Below are 15,963 nucleotides of genomic sequence, written 5' to 3' on the forward strand. Positions count from 1 at the left end.
ATCTTAAGAAGAAAACAATGGGTTCATCTGCTGCAAATGTGTTTGGTGTATTAGCTTACAAGTTCCTAAGTGGCAATTCCTCAAGCATCTACTGTCATCAGTTATTTTACAGGAATATCATATTGTTACCATGCACACAACTTACAACTGTGGTTTGTGAATTCATTTCTTCATTTTATTAAAACAAGTAATTTTCAAATGCTTATCCTTAACTTGAGAAATAAGAAGAGCAAAGACAATAAATTTAGTGTCAGGTACTCAGCCACTACCCCACCAACTATCATAGCTTTAAATTTACTCTGCATTCACAACATAAATATTTCTCCCTCAGTTATATAGGAGACAGTCCCAGCTTGCTGTCACAATATAGTCAAAGTTCTTGTATTATTGTCATGCTAAAAAGTACAATAGTTCATGAAAAAAAATCTTCAAATGGAAATAATTAGACATGTCTTTTGTTTAGCACCTATGAAGAAAGTGGCACTCTCCAAAAATTTTTTCTTGAGTAATGGTAATTTTAAAATGGAATTGATAAATCACCTGGTCAAATATTTGAACACCTAGGGGATTTTTTTGCTCTGTGTGTGCTGGCAACTCCACTTGCTCCTTTTAGTGCTAGAGGATTAAATGTCTCTGTTTTCCATTCTTCCTAAGGGATCTTCCAATTTGTGACATAGATTAAGTGAAGAGGAGATGTTATTACACATAAAGTAGTATTCCTGCCAAGGAGTACTACTCAGGGAAGTTATAGACCAGAGGTAATCACAACAGCAGCTATTTTGGGAGTTTCTGAAAGCAACCCAAGTCAGGTCTAGTTTTGCAGTGGGCAGCACTCCACAGCAGTGGTACCATATGTGATGCCAGGTAATCTTTTTGAGAGGCCACAGTTTTGTGATTCTCAGACAATTTTAAAGATTTTTGCTGTTGAATTTTGATGTCATTTCAACTGACACTTTAGCTCATATTTTAAAAACCAAGCATTCCCTGCTAATTGTCACTATAGTGCATGTGTTAACCCTGTAAATAGAGTTTGCATGGGACTTTTGCTGAATGCAGCTCTCTGGGTTTCTGTTGTGCTTAGTCATTCTGATGCATCTTTTTTAAAAATTTTAAGCAAAAAAATCTTTTAATTGTACATCACATTTTTGTTAATATTCAGTTTGATGTGTTGTAATATATTGTGTGCTAAGCAGAAACATTGTGTGGTTGTTTTGATGAGGGAATACTTTAAGTTGCCCTGCTTAGTTTTTCCACTGTTGATACAAAAAAAAAAATTTAAAATAAGAATGCAACTTTTAAAAAAATTAATTGCTGATGTCTGATATTTTAAAGCCAAGTCTTTTTTATTTGTTTCTCTACAGCATATCAGAAAAGATTGAGAAAAGTCAATCCTCAGAAATTTGAAGGAAAACGAACTCACTGTGTTCATGCTTTGACATATTTCCTAAAGCTGTTGAAAACCAAAACATGAAAGCCAGATTTATGAGCTTTTTTAAAGTTATTTGTAGATTCCCCAGACGATTGTGTTCCCATCACTTATTGCAGCCTCTAGAACTCAAATGACGCTTAAAAATATTCATGTTTGGCACACACTGAGTTACTGCTGGGCGTTGCAATGGCATTCAGCTAAAACTGAAGAGTAGAGAGAAGAATGTATTCTGCCTCCGTGTAAAACAATTCCGTCTGCTGAGACACAGCAAAACGACTCACATTTTCATATTTTGAAGATAAAACTAGCAATTTTTTTTAATGTTAAGATTGCATTTATTATGGGTTAATGCAACTGTTAGGGGAATGAGCCATTTGGGAGCATCTGTGTAACCCTTCACATTTGCCAGGCTTTTGCTTTCAACAAGATCACTCACTTTGTTATTACTGGAATAGAAGACTCTTTTATTTATCAAAGTATTATTCATCTGCACGTTGCCAGGTATAGCAAATCTGTTGACAGCACTGGATTTATCATTTACTGTTAAAGGCAAATGGAAGGATTCCCCATTTCCCCAAACCAGCAAAACAAATGTCTTTCTTGAAACTCACTGCACAATATCCTGTGTTGGTTAAAGGAAAGAAAAATTTGACTGTTCAAAATTATTCAATATCTGAAAAGCCTAAGGTAGTTGAAATGAGCTTATTATTTTGATTTTTTTTTTTTTTTTAAATGCAGATACTAGGCTTCCATGTCTTGTGTCTTCATTATTTGTAGTATTTAACCATGGGGAGTATCTAGTTGTTTTCCGTTAAGTGCAGCATGTTATTAGCTCATGGAATTTCTGTTTCAGTGTGGTCTTTCATCACTGAAATACAGTTATCTGGAAATGTATTATTTCAGTCCGTGAAAATGCAGATGTGTTTACTCCCATATGATTAAACATTGCTATTTACTTCATTAGTACTTCATTCCTTAAGCTACTCTGCTGAAATTAATAACACACTGGTCTCATGCACTGGTCTGCTTAAAACAAAAACCCAATAAAAAATAAGCCTTATGTGGGTAGGGATAGTTTGGTAATCCTAGAGGATATCTTATATGAAATATGGTTAAATGGTTGCAATATGAGGGAATAAATGCCAAAATGCAACTAATCTTCCTCCTTCTTGTTGCTGTATGAGAACCAATAATGGGCAAGTTTCAACTGTTAAAAGATAGTCTTCATTTAGTTGAGGTAATTATTTTTGTACAGTTAATAATTCCATTTGAAAGAAGCGTCCCATACCAGTATCACTACCCCATTACATCTGCCAGAAGTGACTCCATGCTCCCTGGTGCCTGTGTCTAGGAGTCAGGAATCCAGGCAACTGGAGAGGGATCTGCAGAGTGTGTGAGTGAGTGCTGAGAGCACCATGCACACCACACACTCTTCAGGCTCTGGGCTCCTTCCAGCCTGCTCCCCTGAGCTGAGCCCATCTTCTGGGCTATTCCATCCAAACAGAGTACAGCCTGTGCCCCCACGGCTGCTCCACAGTGAGAGCTAAAAGTACACCCAATGGGAATGACTAACAGATTTGTTTCAAAATTGCATTAAACCAGACCAGTAAAAATGTAAGTATCATTTTGCCAAAGGTCCTGTGAGGATAGATCCATCAAGAATAGATCTTTGTCAGCTGTGATGAAAACCAGGTCTATGTATGTATTACATACCTTTTAAAGTCATGGCTGGTTGTCTAAATCAAATTATTTGGAGGTTGAGATTGTCTTGATTTGTAAGTGGTCTCTACTACTTTTGTTCAACTTTCAGTTGAATTAAGGGAAGAATTTCTGTTCTTATTTTGCTTGCTTTTTGAGACATATGAACTTGCATGCATTTACAAACTGTTAGCTGGAGAGTCCTACCAGAAATGCCAGCTATAAAATGATAGATTCAACATTGCTCACTTAGATCTCCTGCACAGAAGACCCTTATATGCTCACATGAGCTCTTTTTCATAAACATAATGAGGTTATCACACCAGCACATGTAGGAACCATCAGCATAAAATATACAACTATTCTATCCATATACTGTATTTGTTATCTAGGCTTTTGCTAAGCTACCAGGCTGTAAAATCGGATTGATCATGACCTAAACTTAGTAGAACTGGAAATTCAGTCTGTCAGTTCTTTAGTTACTAAACAGTCTTCATCTCACCTCATGAATTTTCTCACTTTGACCCTTGTGAATTTTCTTCCTCCAGGGTGGGGAATCAGGCAGTTCTGTGGTGTTCAGCTGCCACCAGGGCTAAGCTACAACACACTGGAATTAAAGCAAGCATGAGAGATAGAAGGACTGGCCAGAAATAAGCATGAAGAAGTTCAGTAAAGACAAGTAGAAAGGCAGAGAAATAATCACCTGCAGATTGACAATGCAATATTTCTGCCCGAAGAGTAGCTCAATAATTTAGAGGATCTGAACCAATATATGCAACCTCTGTCACACTCCAATAAAAGAAGCAGGCATACAAGGATGTGTTAACAGGAATGCTAAGCATAAGACACATGAATTTCTTGCAATGTGCAGAGAGAAGTGGTGAGCCCTGGGCTGGAATACCATGTCTAGTTTTGGGCATTGCACTTCAGGAAAGATGTGGGATCCATTGGCAAAAATCCAGGGGAGAGTTACAAAACGATCAGAGGTCTACAAAATATGACCCCAGCACAAAGACTGAAAGAATTGTGTTTGTTTAGTCTAGAGATGACTGAGTGGAGACATGATAACTGTCTTCAAATATTTAAAGGTTGTTGCAAAGAGGAAAAGAAGAAATTGTTCTCCATGTCCCTTGGCACTAGGACAAGAAATAATGGGCTGAAAATGCTTCAGAGGCAATTTAGGTTATACCATTATGGAAAGCTTTCTAACTGTGAGAGAAGAGAAGCCTTGGACTAGATTGTGCATGGAGGTGGAAGATTTCTATCTTTGAATTTTACTGGGATTCTTGGGGACTTTCACATGTAGCACCTGTAACCCTCGTGGTGCGCCAGTGGTGCAGGCTCAGAGGTGCACGTGCCAACCTCATGCACCACTTTGGCATGAGGCATGGAACAGGGCTGCTTTATTGATATTCTGGTGAGGAAAGCCCTTCCCAATTATAATTTGCAGAATTTTTATATAAATTTGCAATTTCAATTTGCCTTCTTATTAGTGCTTGGCTGTCACTTGAATTCTCTTGAAATAAAACAAAAAGGAAGAAAGACAAGTTTTGAGGGATTTCAGAAGAAAGGTTTAAATTTCTAATCCTGAAAAATCTTTTCTTGGCTAGCTAATTTGTAATAAAAGGACTTTTTAGTTTCAAAAGTAGATGGTTGTTGAAATCAAATGCAAATGTATTTCTTTCAGAATATTTTTGAAGTTCTAAATAAATAGTTATAGTAAAGTGACCGTATCTGGCAATAGTATCAGAGTATTTTTAAATAATATATGTATTGGAAATACAGCTCCTTGATTTGCAGGTCACAGTTATTCTCAAAAGGGAAAAAACATCGCTTTACTCTGATTTGTTTTTTACTAATCTATAGGTGATTATATTGAATTATGTAGTTTTTAAAAATAGTTCTATCTCTGAAAAACAAGGAAATTAAAAATAAGTGAATTTGTTATTTTTTCCCTGCAAAAATTTGCTATGCCGGAAAAAAAATGGTTCAGACATCTTCCAGTATAATTTTGAATATCTGCCAAACAGTAGATTTATTTGCCAAACATTTTCATACAGTATTTCCACTGGGACTCAGTCTTTCAGAGAATAAGTTGGTGAAATTAACTTTTCTTATCAGTCTGTGGGATTTCAGAGAAGCATGGTTGTCTGCCAAAACACAGTAGAAAGAAACAATATCAGCTAAATTGTCTGGATTCAAGTGTTCTTGCTTTTGCCCTGGCCAGGAAACTCTTATGTGAAGGAGTATCAGGGGAGGGGAAGAAACTGTTTTGGAGAACTTTTCAGATAATACAGTCTTAACTGTTTGCCATTTCTCCTTTTGTTTTCCTTTTTATTTTTCAAGACCAGACATTGAAGGTTTCTTTTTTCTGGACCAAATTTGCTGCTCTATCCTCTTCCATCCACTTCTGGCTCATGGCTCAGAGCAGCAGGTTTTCTGCTGCAGAAACCTCTGTCCTGTTTGCCTGTAAACAATTTCCATGTGTGTGTGCATGTGCTGGGCTGCTGATGTAGCCTCATTGAGCATTCAAAATGTTCTCATTTCTGGCTCTCTGAAGTCTTGACAGACAGGGAGCTTCTATTTCAGCCAAAGGATATCAATAACCAATGAGAAAGCACTGTTTCAATAAATAGTCAGAAATAAAGATGAAGTATCTGTAATTAATTTATGTTGCATAAATGATGTAAGTCGAGTTTTGCTCTGAGAATGAAAAACATCACCAGCAATGACAAATTCATGTTGTGTCAAAGAGTGGAATGAGGTTTTGGGTGCTGTTGAGGTAACAGGATGGCAGAACATCCAGAACCAGTTGGGGTCCTGCATCAGTGTAGTGGTCCATTAACTGAGAACATTTTTGAAAGCTGAGGGTCTATTTTTTTCTGAAACTGCTTGCTGAAGAAAGATATTTCCAGCTTTTAACATGCTCTTTTCATGCCAGAGAGCAGCAATTTATTTATCTAGTGCAGCATTTCAGTATAATTTTTAAAGCTTTTAGTGAATAATTTTAGTGAATTTCAATTTTAGTATTCTAAACACGTTAAAAAAACTCAGCCAAGTGCTAAAATAAAATTTTAAAAAATTTAGAATCTAAAATGATGAGCTTTTAATATAAGTTGAAAATTTATGCACATGTTTTTCCTACAAAAATAGAGCTGTTACTTGATTAGATGTTTCTATCCTATTAAACCTGATATTTAGAAAGATGAAAAAGAAAGCATTTTTTCTTTGTCTTGCATCAGTACTGCATTGTTAACACAAACCTCCTTGATCCCTGTAGGGTCCTGCAGATTCTGCAAATTCCTCTCTGCAGGATAACTGTACTTTCAGAAGTTTGCACATTGCAATTCTCTCCTTTTTATCAGAAGCAGGCTGATGGTTCACTTGTGTGGATGTAAGCCCTTGATCTCTACATATACATGGGGCTCCACATATGTGTTTTTCTTTTAAATTTTTACTAAATGACAGACTGTCCAAACATGCATCTCACCATGCAAGTGTAATGATTCTCAACAGAGATATAATTTTGATTTTGTTCCTCACAAGGGCTAAATGAAGAATGACAGCAACTGACAGTGTAAACATTACTTAGACTATATATTGCTCCATACTGAAATAATATGAATATTAAAATTTTAAAGCTTAATATTTCCCCAGCAACACAACTAAACTATAATAAATTAATATGTTATTTCATTTGTCATCTATTGTTAAATTTGTACATTATCAAAGCATAAAGCCTGTGGGGTTTGGTGTTCATCAGTTTTTTGGGAGTTTTGTCATTTAATATTTGCAGAGTAGTGAACTAATTCTTAACACTTCAACAGTCAGTTTTCTTTTTACTGAAAATGAGCAATTTCTCATCAATTTCAAATCGAATAATACTCAGTCTTTGAGTAGATAAAAACCATAAAATATACAATCTTCTCTCTTAAAGGTAGTGTCTACAATTTAATTTTCTTCTGTTCCATTTAATAGAATATATTAATTATTTTTACAAGTAAAATAAACCAAGACATTGCAGCTTTCCATACTTTTAATTTCATTTATGTGAAGTATTACAATTCTAACAGCAATTTAGACTAGGCATTTCTTCATGTGCTATTTTCTGATGTTAGACACTTAAAATTGAGTGCTCTGTGTAGGAAATCAGCAGTTTCAGTGCTTCAAAGTTTCCAAGTATATCCAAGTATTTATTTTCTTGCATATTATATGAATTTAGGTATTATTCAGAGATGATACCTTTGTGGCACTTGATAGCTGTCTCCTGTGGAGTTTATGGAGTTTTGTGTTTGTTCTGGCACCTCTCTCAGCAGGAGCTATTTTCATACAGTCCTAGACAAAACTACAAAGTTTAGTAGTTTTTATACTATATGCTCTTTTGGCTTGGGGGGATTAAAAATGAGTTACAGCAGGGACAATAGTTAGTGAAGTTATTTTGTGATTTTTTTATTTATAGCAAAGAAAGGCTTTATTTATTTGTAATACATTCTCCTTAAACTTTACTTCTGTCAACAGTATTTTTTTTTTCCATTTAAAACTTAGGTTCAGACAAACAACTACATTAATGGTGCATTTATGAGAAATGTATGGATGTAAAAGGTGTATTCCTGCTATTCATCCAGCTAGTGAAAGTACAAGATTCATGGTTAGAGTCTTACCAAAAAGATTAAATAGAGGGTTAATAACATTTCATTTTGGTGCATAAAGAATACCATTACTAAATAATACCATTGGAAATAAAAATCAGTGCTAATAGTCACTAACACAATTGTAACCACAACTACTGACTTACAAATCCACAGTTTATGGAAATAGTTGCTTTTGGGACCTGATATTTTCCCAGACTTGGTCTCTGCTAAGGAATTATTTATTTATTTGTAAAAGTTTTTGTGCAATGGGTATGGTTTCAAAGGAGTGGGAGCACCCTGGAGTGCCACAAAGCTTTGATGTTGCAAAGGCAGCTGAGTCAATTCAGGGGTAGAGCTCGATTGTGCCCTCTCATGCCCCCAGCAAAGCCTGTGTGGTCAGCTGGCTCCCCTCAGCAGCTGGCCAGCAGAGCAGCTTGGAGGACAGAAAGGAAAGTTTAGCTTCCAGACTGAGCTCTGAACTCTGAATTAAACACTGTGGGTTTGCCTCTCTGTGGCCTGTGAGTGGATCCCGTGTGCTTGAGCAGATCCAGGCACAGCTGATTGGGGAAGTGGTGGTGGTGGTCCTGAGGAGGGAAATGCAGAGATGGCACAGTCCATGCTGAACCTTTCCTTTGGTGCTACCACTGGGATGTGCTGAGTTCTTACCCTGTCCTCTGCAATGCACTGGTGATGAACCCAGATGGAATTGTAAATGCAGTTTAAGAAAACCTGCTCCACAGCACAGCAGCATTTCCCTTCTCTGGGTGCTCCTTCTGTGTACTGAATGCATAAATAAAGCATGCTAATTGTGGACATGAGGTGAGGTGAGAGCTGTTAGGTCCTTAAAATGTGGGTTCCTGATTTTAGGATTACCTATGTGCACATTTGCTTTAATATTAATTTCATCCAACAGCTGTTTCCAAAGGAAAATGTATCATATAAATAAGTTTTCATTACAATGACAGCAAATAAATTCTTTCAAGGGAAGTTTTTAGGAAGAAGGAATACAATTAGCCCTTTTAAATAATATTCCCTAAAATACGTGAAATAGCAGATTGCAATAATTTATATTTGGTGTCTTCTACCTAAGACAAGTCCTACTGCCTTCTCTAAGATGAAAACTTATCCATTCTAATAATTTTTATCTTCAAAATCTTAGAGCTTCAGGTTGACAAAACCAGTGTGACTTCTATCTTTCTTAGTTAAATCTTATCTATTGTAGATAAACTAGCACTATAACCTTTTTGGAATTGTCTTTTTTATCAGTTGGATCTGATTTGTGCCAATAAGCAATTCCAAAGGGCTCTGTGTCACGTGAACTAAGATGGTATTGATTTTATCATGAGGCTGTTATTAGGTTAATACAAAAAGATTTATTTTTCACTTTAGTGCATACTTTAATTTGTTGAAAGTGCTTAGAACAAGCACTTTCATAGTTTCACAATTGCAGAATTTTTAAATTAAGATTAATGATTGCAGTACTAGTAATACCAAAATCACATTGCTCTGTGCATCACAGATTGCCAAGTGGTTTATGCTCCTGACCTAGTCTCCTTTTAAGACAGTGATCATGACCCATCACAAATGGTGCTCTTAGAGAATTTCAAATCTGGTACTGTGTATTAAAACAGTACAATTATTAATTTTCTGGCTTTTTTGACACCAATATGCTCAGCAGGCAGGCACTCCTAGAAGAGCATTCTGCTCAGATGGAGGTAGGCAAAGCTCCACTGAGTCCAAATCCAGATCTGCACATGCACGGCATAGGATGCAGGGAGGGCCATCAAATACATTCAATAAGTCTGGATCCTCCAAAGTCTGCAGTATAATTCTGCAATGGCACTGTGATCAACGGAATTATTTAGAGCTATGAGACAGGATTAGGTGTGCCATGCCATTCCTAAACCTAAGTTTACAGAGGAATAGAAAATAAGAGTATTTCTTGGGTTGTGATTGAGTCTTTCTGGTCTGCTTCATCCATAGCAGTCACTGTCTTTATAACTTAGTGAATTCAGAAAGCAAAGAGTCAACCTAATTTTATTCTTAGGAGAGCAAGGAAAGAATTAACACTCTGAGAAATCTGAATGATTTGTTGATGGAGGAGATCTCAAAATTCAGATTGAAATGGTTTGACATGTCCCAGAACAGCAGAGGACAGTGACACAGAGCTACTGAGCTGAAGCCTCGGGTCACCATGGGTTTCAGGCTTCCTCTTGCTCCTTGCTCAGAAGTGCTAAGGCAGTTCACTTGGACTTTTATCTCTGAACATGCCATGGAACCATTTGGCTTTATAAACCCCTGCAAATCAGGAGGAGATTCTTACTTTGGCTGCACAGCTGCCAAGCACATACATTATCACATTAGATTCTTAAGTGCCTATGGTTTCACAGCATATTTGTGTGGAGTGGAAGGAATCCACTCAACAGCTAATTTTTTCCACTGTTCCTGTTATACCATCTCACACACTCCAGTTTCATATTCAGATGTCTCATATAAAACAGATATATGCAAAATGACCTTTCCTCCAGGCTCATGTTATCATCTATATAAAAAATTCCAAGCATGACAAAATCTGAAACATTTCTTTTTGTTCTTATGTTGCAATTAACACCAGTCTCATTATAATTTTTTCCAAACTTTGACAAGTGATAAAAAAATCAGAGCTGTTGCCTACATTGCTCTGGCAGGTCAATGGCAGCCTCACTCTAAGAAATACAACCTTTTTCAAAAATTTTGGTGTGAAAACTTTATTTTGCATACTATGGTGTGTACACTTGCTGTAGGCACTGCTTTTATACATATTATAGCTAAAGGAGATGACTTTCATTGCTGGAACACTGTTCTGCAGGTATATACTGTGAAGAAAATTTCCCTTATATAGATCAAGCAGGTTTTTATTGCATTGATCAAATGTTACAACCTGCACAGCATTCACAGAGAACTTCTTTCCTTTTGTGAACTCAAAAAGGCTTAAAATGTTTCCCTCTGAGTGCTGATACATTTACTTCATACATCTGAGCAAAAATATAGTTTGTATCTGTGAAGCACAGGAGGCAAAAAAAAGATCCTAAAGTAGTTCAAACTCTGAGTTAGATACCTTTGTAAACTGCCCAATACAAACCTAAAAGCTTTATATATTATAAAGGCCATCACAGTTTGTATTTGTGCTGCAAGTCTATAATTATTTATAATATCCTTCAAGATTTCTGTGTGATGGTCTGTGTTATAAATTTAAGAGTGCAAGACTATGGTGAAAAATAATATTGTCAAGTGCTTTAAGAAGTTTTATAGATAAAATGTCTGACCTATAGTGAAATAATCTCAAACTCTGGTTGGGGAATTGGATTGATCAAGTAGAGAAAATTATTTGTATATTTTACCCAAGAATGTCTGATACACCTGAAAAAGTGCATTTTTTTTTTTTTTCTGAATTAAGAAAAACAGGGATTAGTCTCACTATGAGTAGAAGAGTAACACACTGGTTAACTAATCTTGTTTCCTCAAATAGAGATCTGCAGGCTTCAGCATCATCTATCAACAGGAAAATACCAGCAGAATCTCTTTTCAAACCAGCCTGTCATGTTTGTATCTCCTACCAGTCAGCCACCCTGCAAAAAGCTAACTGAATTTATACAACTGGCAGGAGGAAAAATATATAAAACCTTATATCAGGAAAAAAACTGTATAGGGAAAAAAACCAGGAAAGAAGTACCAGGAAATAATATCTTTACCAGAAAAATGGTTATTAAGTAAGACACCAAATTTCAACTTATATAAAATATTGCAGAATATGTATTTAAAAAATTGTCAGAAGTTTCTCAGTAAACTGAGGTTATGAAGTGAAGAAAATGGAGCCAACTTCTACAGCTAGATTTTCAGGAAGGTTGTCCCTATGGTGAGATCTTTCTCTTGCAGCTAAGAGAGCTTTAATACTCAACATTTTAATTTTTCCTTGAACAAATATCATCCAAATATTTTCAAGTTTATATTTGGTATGATGGTTTCATTTAGAACAAACTAAATTATGGGAAAATACCTGTATGGTAATTGCTTTCTAAAGCAGCACATATTTCAACTTTAGATGTTGTTTTAACTGGTATAAATTGCCATAGTAATACTGAAATATGGTGACCAGCCCTCTCTGATAAATTTTCGTGAATGCTGTATAATACATCTGAAAGACAATGTTTACAGTCTCCATTTCACTTGCAAAAATTTATTATTAACACCTACTGTTATGTTTCTGAGTTCATAGTCTACCATTTTTCCAACTTATTTGCAACACATTCTGACAGACGCTATTTTCAGCAACGGGTATTTTCCAAAAAGGGACTTTATTTAGAAAAAAAATGTTTAATTTATGTCATATACTCTGTCAAGCTTGTCAAATAAATGTTTCATTCATACCCTAGAAATAAAGGTACTACAGGAGTTGGTGTTGTATGAGAGCAGTCAAGCAAGTCCTAATCTCCTGGTGTCTAATGCTTTCAGATCATGAATGAATGGAAATACCATTAAAGAAGAAAGGAAAAGTGAGTCATAAGGGGAAAATACTCATCTAAATGCACATTTTATGTCATACTTACTTAAAGTAAAAGATAAAATTGTGAAGATTGATGAGAGAGACATGAGAAGGTGGCATTGTTTATTGTACCTTTCTCCAGCTTCCAAGAAGACTTAGAGAGCAAGTGTGGAAAAAAAAAAAAAAAAAAAAAAAGTGAGAAGATGATGAAACCAGAGGTTTTTGCAGGACTAAAAATAAAAGAAAATTAAACACAAAAAGTTCTAATAGTACTGTACCAGATGGACAAATGTAATGATTTAAAGCAGTGTGTGATTCATGTGTCCCACTCTTCTACTGGTCTAGTGGAAGTCTGCCTTATCCCAGTCAAGGATCCCATGAGCTCCCTGCAGCTGGACAGGCCACCTTCACCCCATCAATGGACTGAAAGAATTGCATATCCATCTGCTAACAAAAAAGACTCTGAATTTTTTGTGCCATTTACAGATTTCTCAGTTCATTTTTGCAGTTTGATTTCTAATTGCTACATCCTGCTCACGAGGCATAGTGACAGTGCAGTTAATGGGTTTAAATTCATTTTGATGAATCATCAAATCTCAGAAAAAAGTATTTCTACATGATGCTTTAAAGGAATGACAGAGCTTTGAAGCTCTGCCCTTTCTCAGCAGCTACGTGCATATAATATGAACAGTGTCACCTATAAATTGCTGTCTTAATCAAATAAATCAGATCTAATGTTTCTAATCTTTCACACTTCACTGTTGCAATGCAGTTGGTTTGTGGCTATCTGCTTTCTGCTATTAATACCAGCTGCTAATTCATTCACTCAAGTTGACTGGAACAAAAAGCACATAGATCAATAATGCAGCACGTTTTCAATACTTAAGTAAATGGTAAGTGTTGCACTATTGTCATTGACTGTTTGCATTTATCTTCTCTCTCTGAATTCTCAGCTTTGTTCTCACCAAACTGCTTTGTATCAGAAACTGCTCTGAAGTACATTGTTGCTTTATCATCTGTTTCTTTTGCATTTTATTATAAAAAATCCTGTGTTTTTAAAATTTATTTTAGATTCAATCACTCAGTATACAATATGTCCTATGGAAAACTACATTTTTTGGATGTGAGCTAACTGAAGAGCTTCCATATGGTTGTAAGGAAGCACACCCAGCTTGGATTTAACAAAAAAATAAGCTGTGAAGGAAATTCCCAAGAAAATGCAATTTACATACTTATAAATACAGAGGAATTATTTCTATATTATTAATACTTATGCAAGTGTGAAATGTTGTGAAATCTTTAGGTTTTGAAATAAAGTATTTCCCTAATAAAAGTCACCTTCCTTTTGTTTATTTGTTGAAGACCTTTGGAACTGAGGGAGTGGAATTTTCTAGTCTTCAGGCAAGGTTGGTGGTGTTGCAGTGCAGTTGGAAGATGAGCACTCAGTGTGGGTGAGTGTGCCTGAGCTGGGTCTCCTGCAGCCAGCAGGAGCTGTGCTCCCAGGGCAGATGCAGGAATCTGGAGGGTCACACTGCCACATCTCCATCACCATTGCTAAATGCATTTCTTTGGTAAAAGGATGAGGTTGTCCAAGGTGCTCAACTCACATCTGCTGGTGTAAACTTGCACTTCTAAACTGAGTTTTCAAAAGTAAGTGAAACTCAGTAATTATGTGTAGTTAAGGTATGGTTTTGTTTCAATGCCTTTAATTGAATCTCAAAATGTGTCCATCTTACACCTAGGCTGAAACCACAGACACTGGCTCTGAGTTGAATGCATTAAGACAGCACATCATTCAAATGCTAAAATCTGTTGAAAAGAGAACATACTACGAAATCCTTTAGGTATGCTTGCAAAATGTACACAAATGTTTTGCATGTTAAACTCCTCTTTAAGGTTTGTTTTTGGCAGATACAAAGTGAGGTTTATATGTAGTGCCTGTTTATCCATAAATGTACAAGCTCCTTTAAAGATTTCCAAGTACCATCAACGTGATGAATCATGACAGAGTAATGTTATCAAGTAATTTGAAGGCAGCTCATAACTCACCTTTCAAACTCAGTGTTCCCCTCAGATTTCCCTCAGTGTAAGAAAATGCAAACTCTGTACAAAAAATTATTGAGTTAATAATATTGAATAATCAAAGTACAATGGTTGATTTTTATGTTACTTTTACATTGCCATTCTTTTGCATTGCTCTAACTTTTTGGGCTTTTAAAGAGATTTGAATGTAAGAATTCTGTAAACAAGGATTGAACAATCTTTTTCTTCAAAACTGGTTCAGCAGTATCTGTGGGTGACAGGCTGTTTCAGGTACAAATTGCATTTGTATAGCTGTTCTGTAAAATGTTAAATATAATAGAAAAGCTCCACATTATGATTCTTTTATGGAAAATTTAACTGATTTTATTTTCTGAAATGCTAAGCACCTGTAACTCAAAAGGTTAAGACCTCATTTTCAAGTGTTTCATAGCTGGATTTGGTATATAAACTATAATATCTAATTTACTGAGGTCTTTTTCTTGTTTAGTTTTCTGATAGGCAAATTTTTAACAATTTCTCACCTAGGAAAAGTATATTTGATATAAAAACTGGTATGTTTGATACAAAATTCGGTGATCATGTCTGTGTACAAATTGTGCAGTTTATCCTCAAAGCTATTTACCAATTCAGTGCAGAGCACTGATAACATATTATCACTCTTCAGCCTTGACCTTATGAGCCCCCTTATTAGGAAGGTAGTTGCCAAGTATTATATAGTAAAATAAAAACACTTATGCAGGTTGTGGCATGTGAACATAGGGTTAGCAGTAAATAACAGAATCATTTGTTTGAATTACACTGTTTAACTTTGACTAGAACAACCTCCTGGTTTTATTTTGTAGTCATTTCCTAAGTGTACTACCCATAAAAATCTGTCACTATTAATTTATAGAATATAGCACTCCAAATCAGCTTTCTCATAAATCTTCTTAAGATTAGTCTCAGCTATTTAAGTTGTAAATTCTTGGATCATCTTGTTGGTCTTTATTAGTCACACATGTAACAGATTTGACAGTGAAAAGTCTCATACCCTTTTTTTTTAAATGGAAAGGTTTCCAATAAAACAATCTGCCAATTTAGATAATTCCACCTTAAATTATGTAGTTGAAAGAAATTCCTATCTATTGGCTCTTGCAGAATTTGTAGTAGACAGGGAGATATAGCCAGCAGGAAATTGAATTCCAAAACGTGTTCTCACATTCTGGACTGAGAATGGGACTGTTGGCCACCCTGACTGACTTTCTTTCTAAGAGTACACCCAGCACCACGAATCATCGAAGAAACATCAGTGATTCATGAGTAGTTTTGAGTTCTGAGATTTTTGCAAAGTGCAGTGGTCAGTGAACATTCTGGGCTCTCCTTATTAGGAAGATCTATTTAACATTTATTAATTTCCTTTATTGCTTGTTTTGTTGGGCTTTTTGGTTTTTTTGGTTTTTTTGTAAAGTTGTCTTAACCTTACCTTTTTCATCCTGCAATAATACTTTTGACATTTATTTGTGAAAATGACTCAGCATAGCTGCTGTGTCTCCTCAGAGAGCTTCTGCTCCCCTGCTAAAGGCTCTCTAGCTCAAACCCATCAGTATGATTAAAGGTCTTTCTAAGAACAGCTTAATTTGATTAGGAATTTGTTTAAGCTA

At 35.7% G+C, this 15,963-nt stretch overlaps 1 protein-coding gene across 1 annotated transcript in view; it reads left to right on the forward strand.

Annotated features, from left to right (window-relative positions):
- MCPH1 (microcephalin 1) overlaps positions 1-13,407 on the forward strand; it is a gene marked incomplete at its 3' end in the record, with an annotated part of 122,651 nt that extends 109,244 nt beyond the window's left edge. Inside the window, 3 exon segments of the mRNA XM_079298395.1 lie at positions 11,269-11,445; positions 11,447-11,507; positions 13,352-13,407. Coding sequence (XP_079154521.1) covers positions 11,269-11,445; positions 11,447-11,507; positions 13,352-13,407 — 294 coding nt within the window.
- Between the last annotated feature and the right edge of the window lie 2,556 nt (positions 13,408-15,963).

This window comes from Erithacus rubecula, assembly GCF_903797595.1.
Source record: "Erithacus rubecula genome assembly, chromosome: 2".
Classification (NCBI taxonomy): Eukaryota; Metazoa; Chordata; class Aves; order Passeriformes; family Muscicapidae; genus Erithacus; species Erithacus rubecula.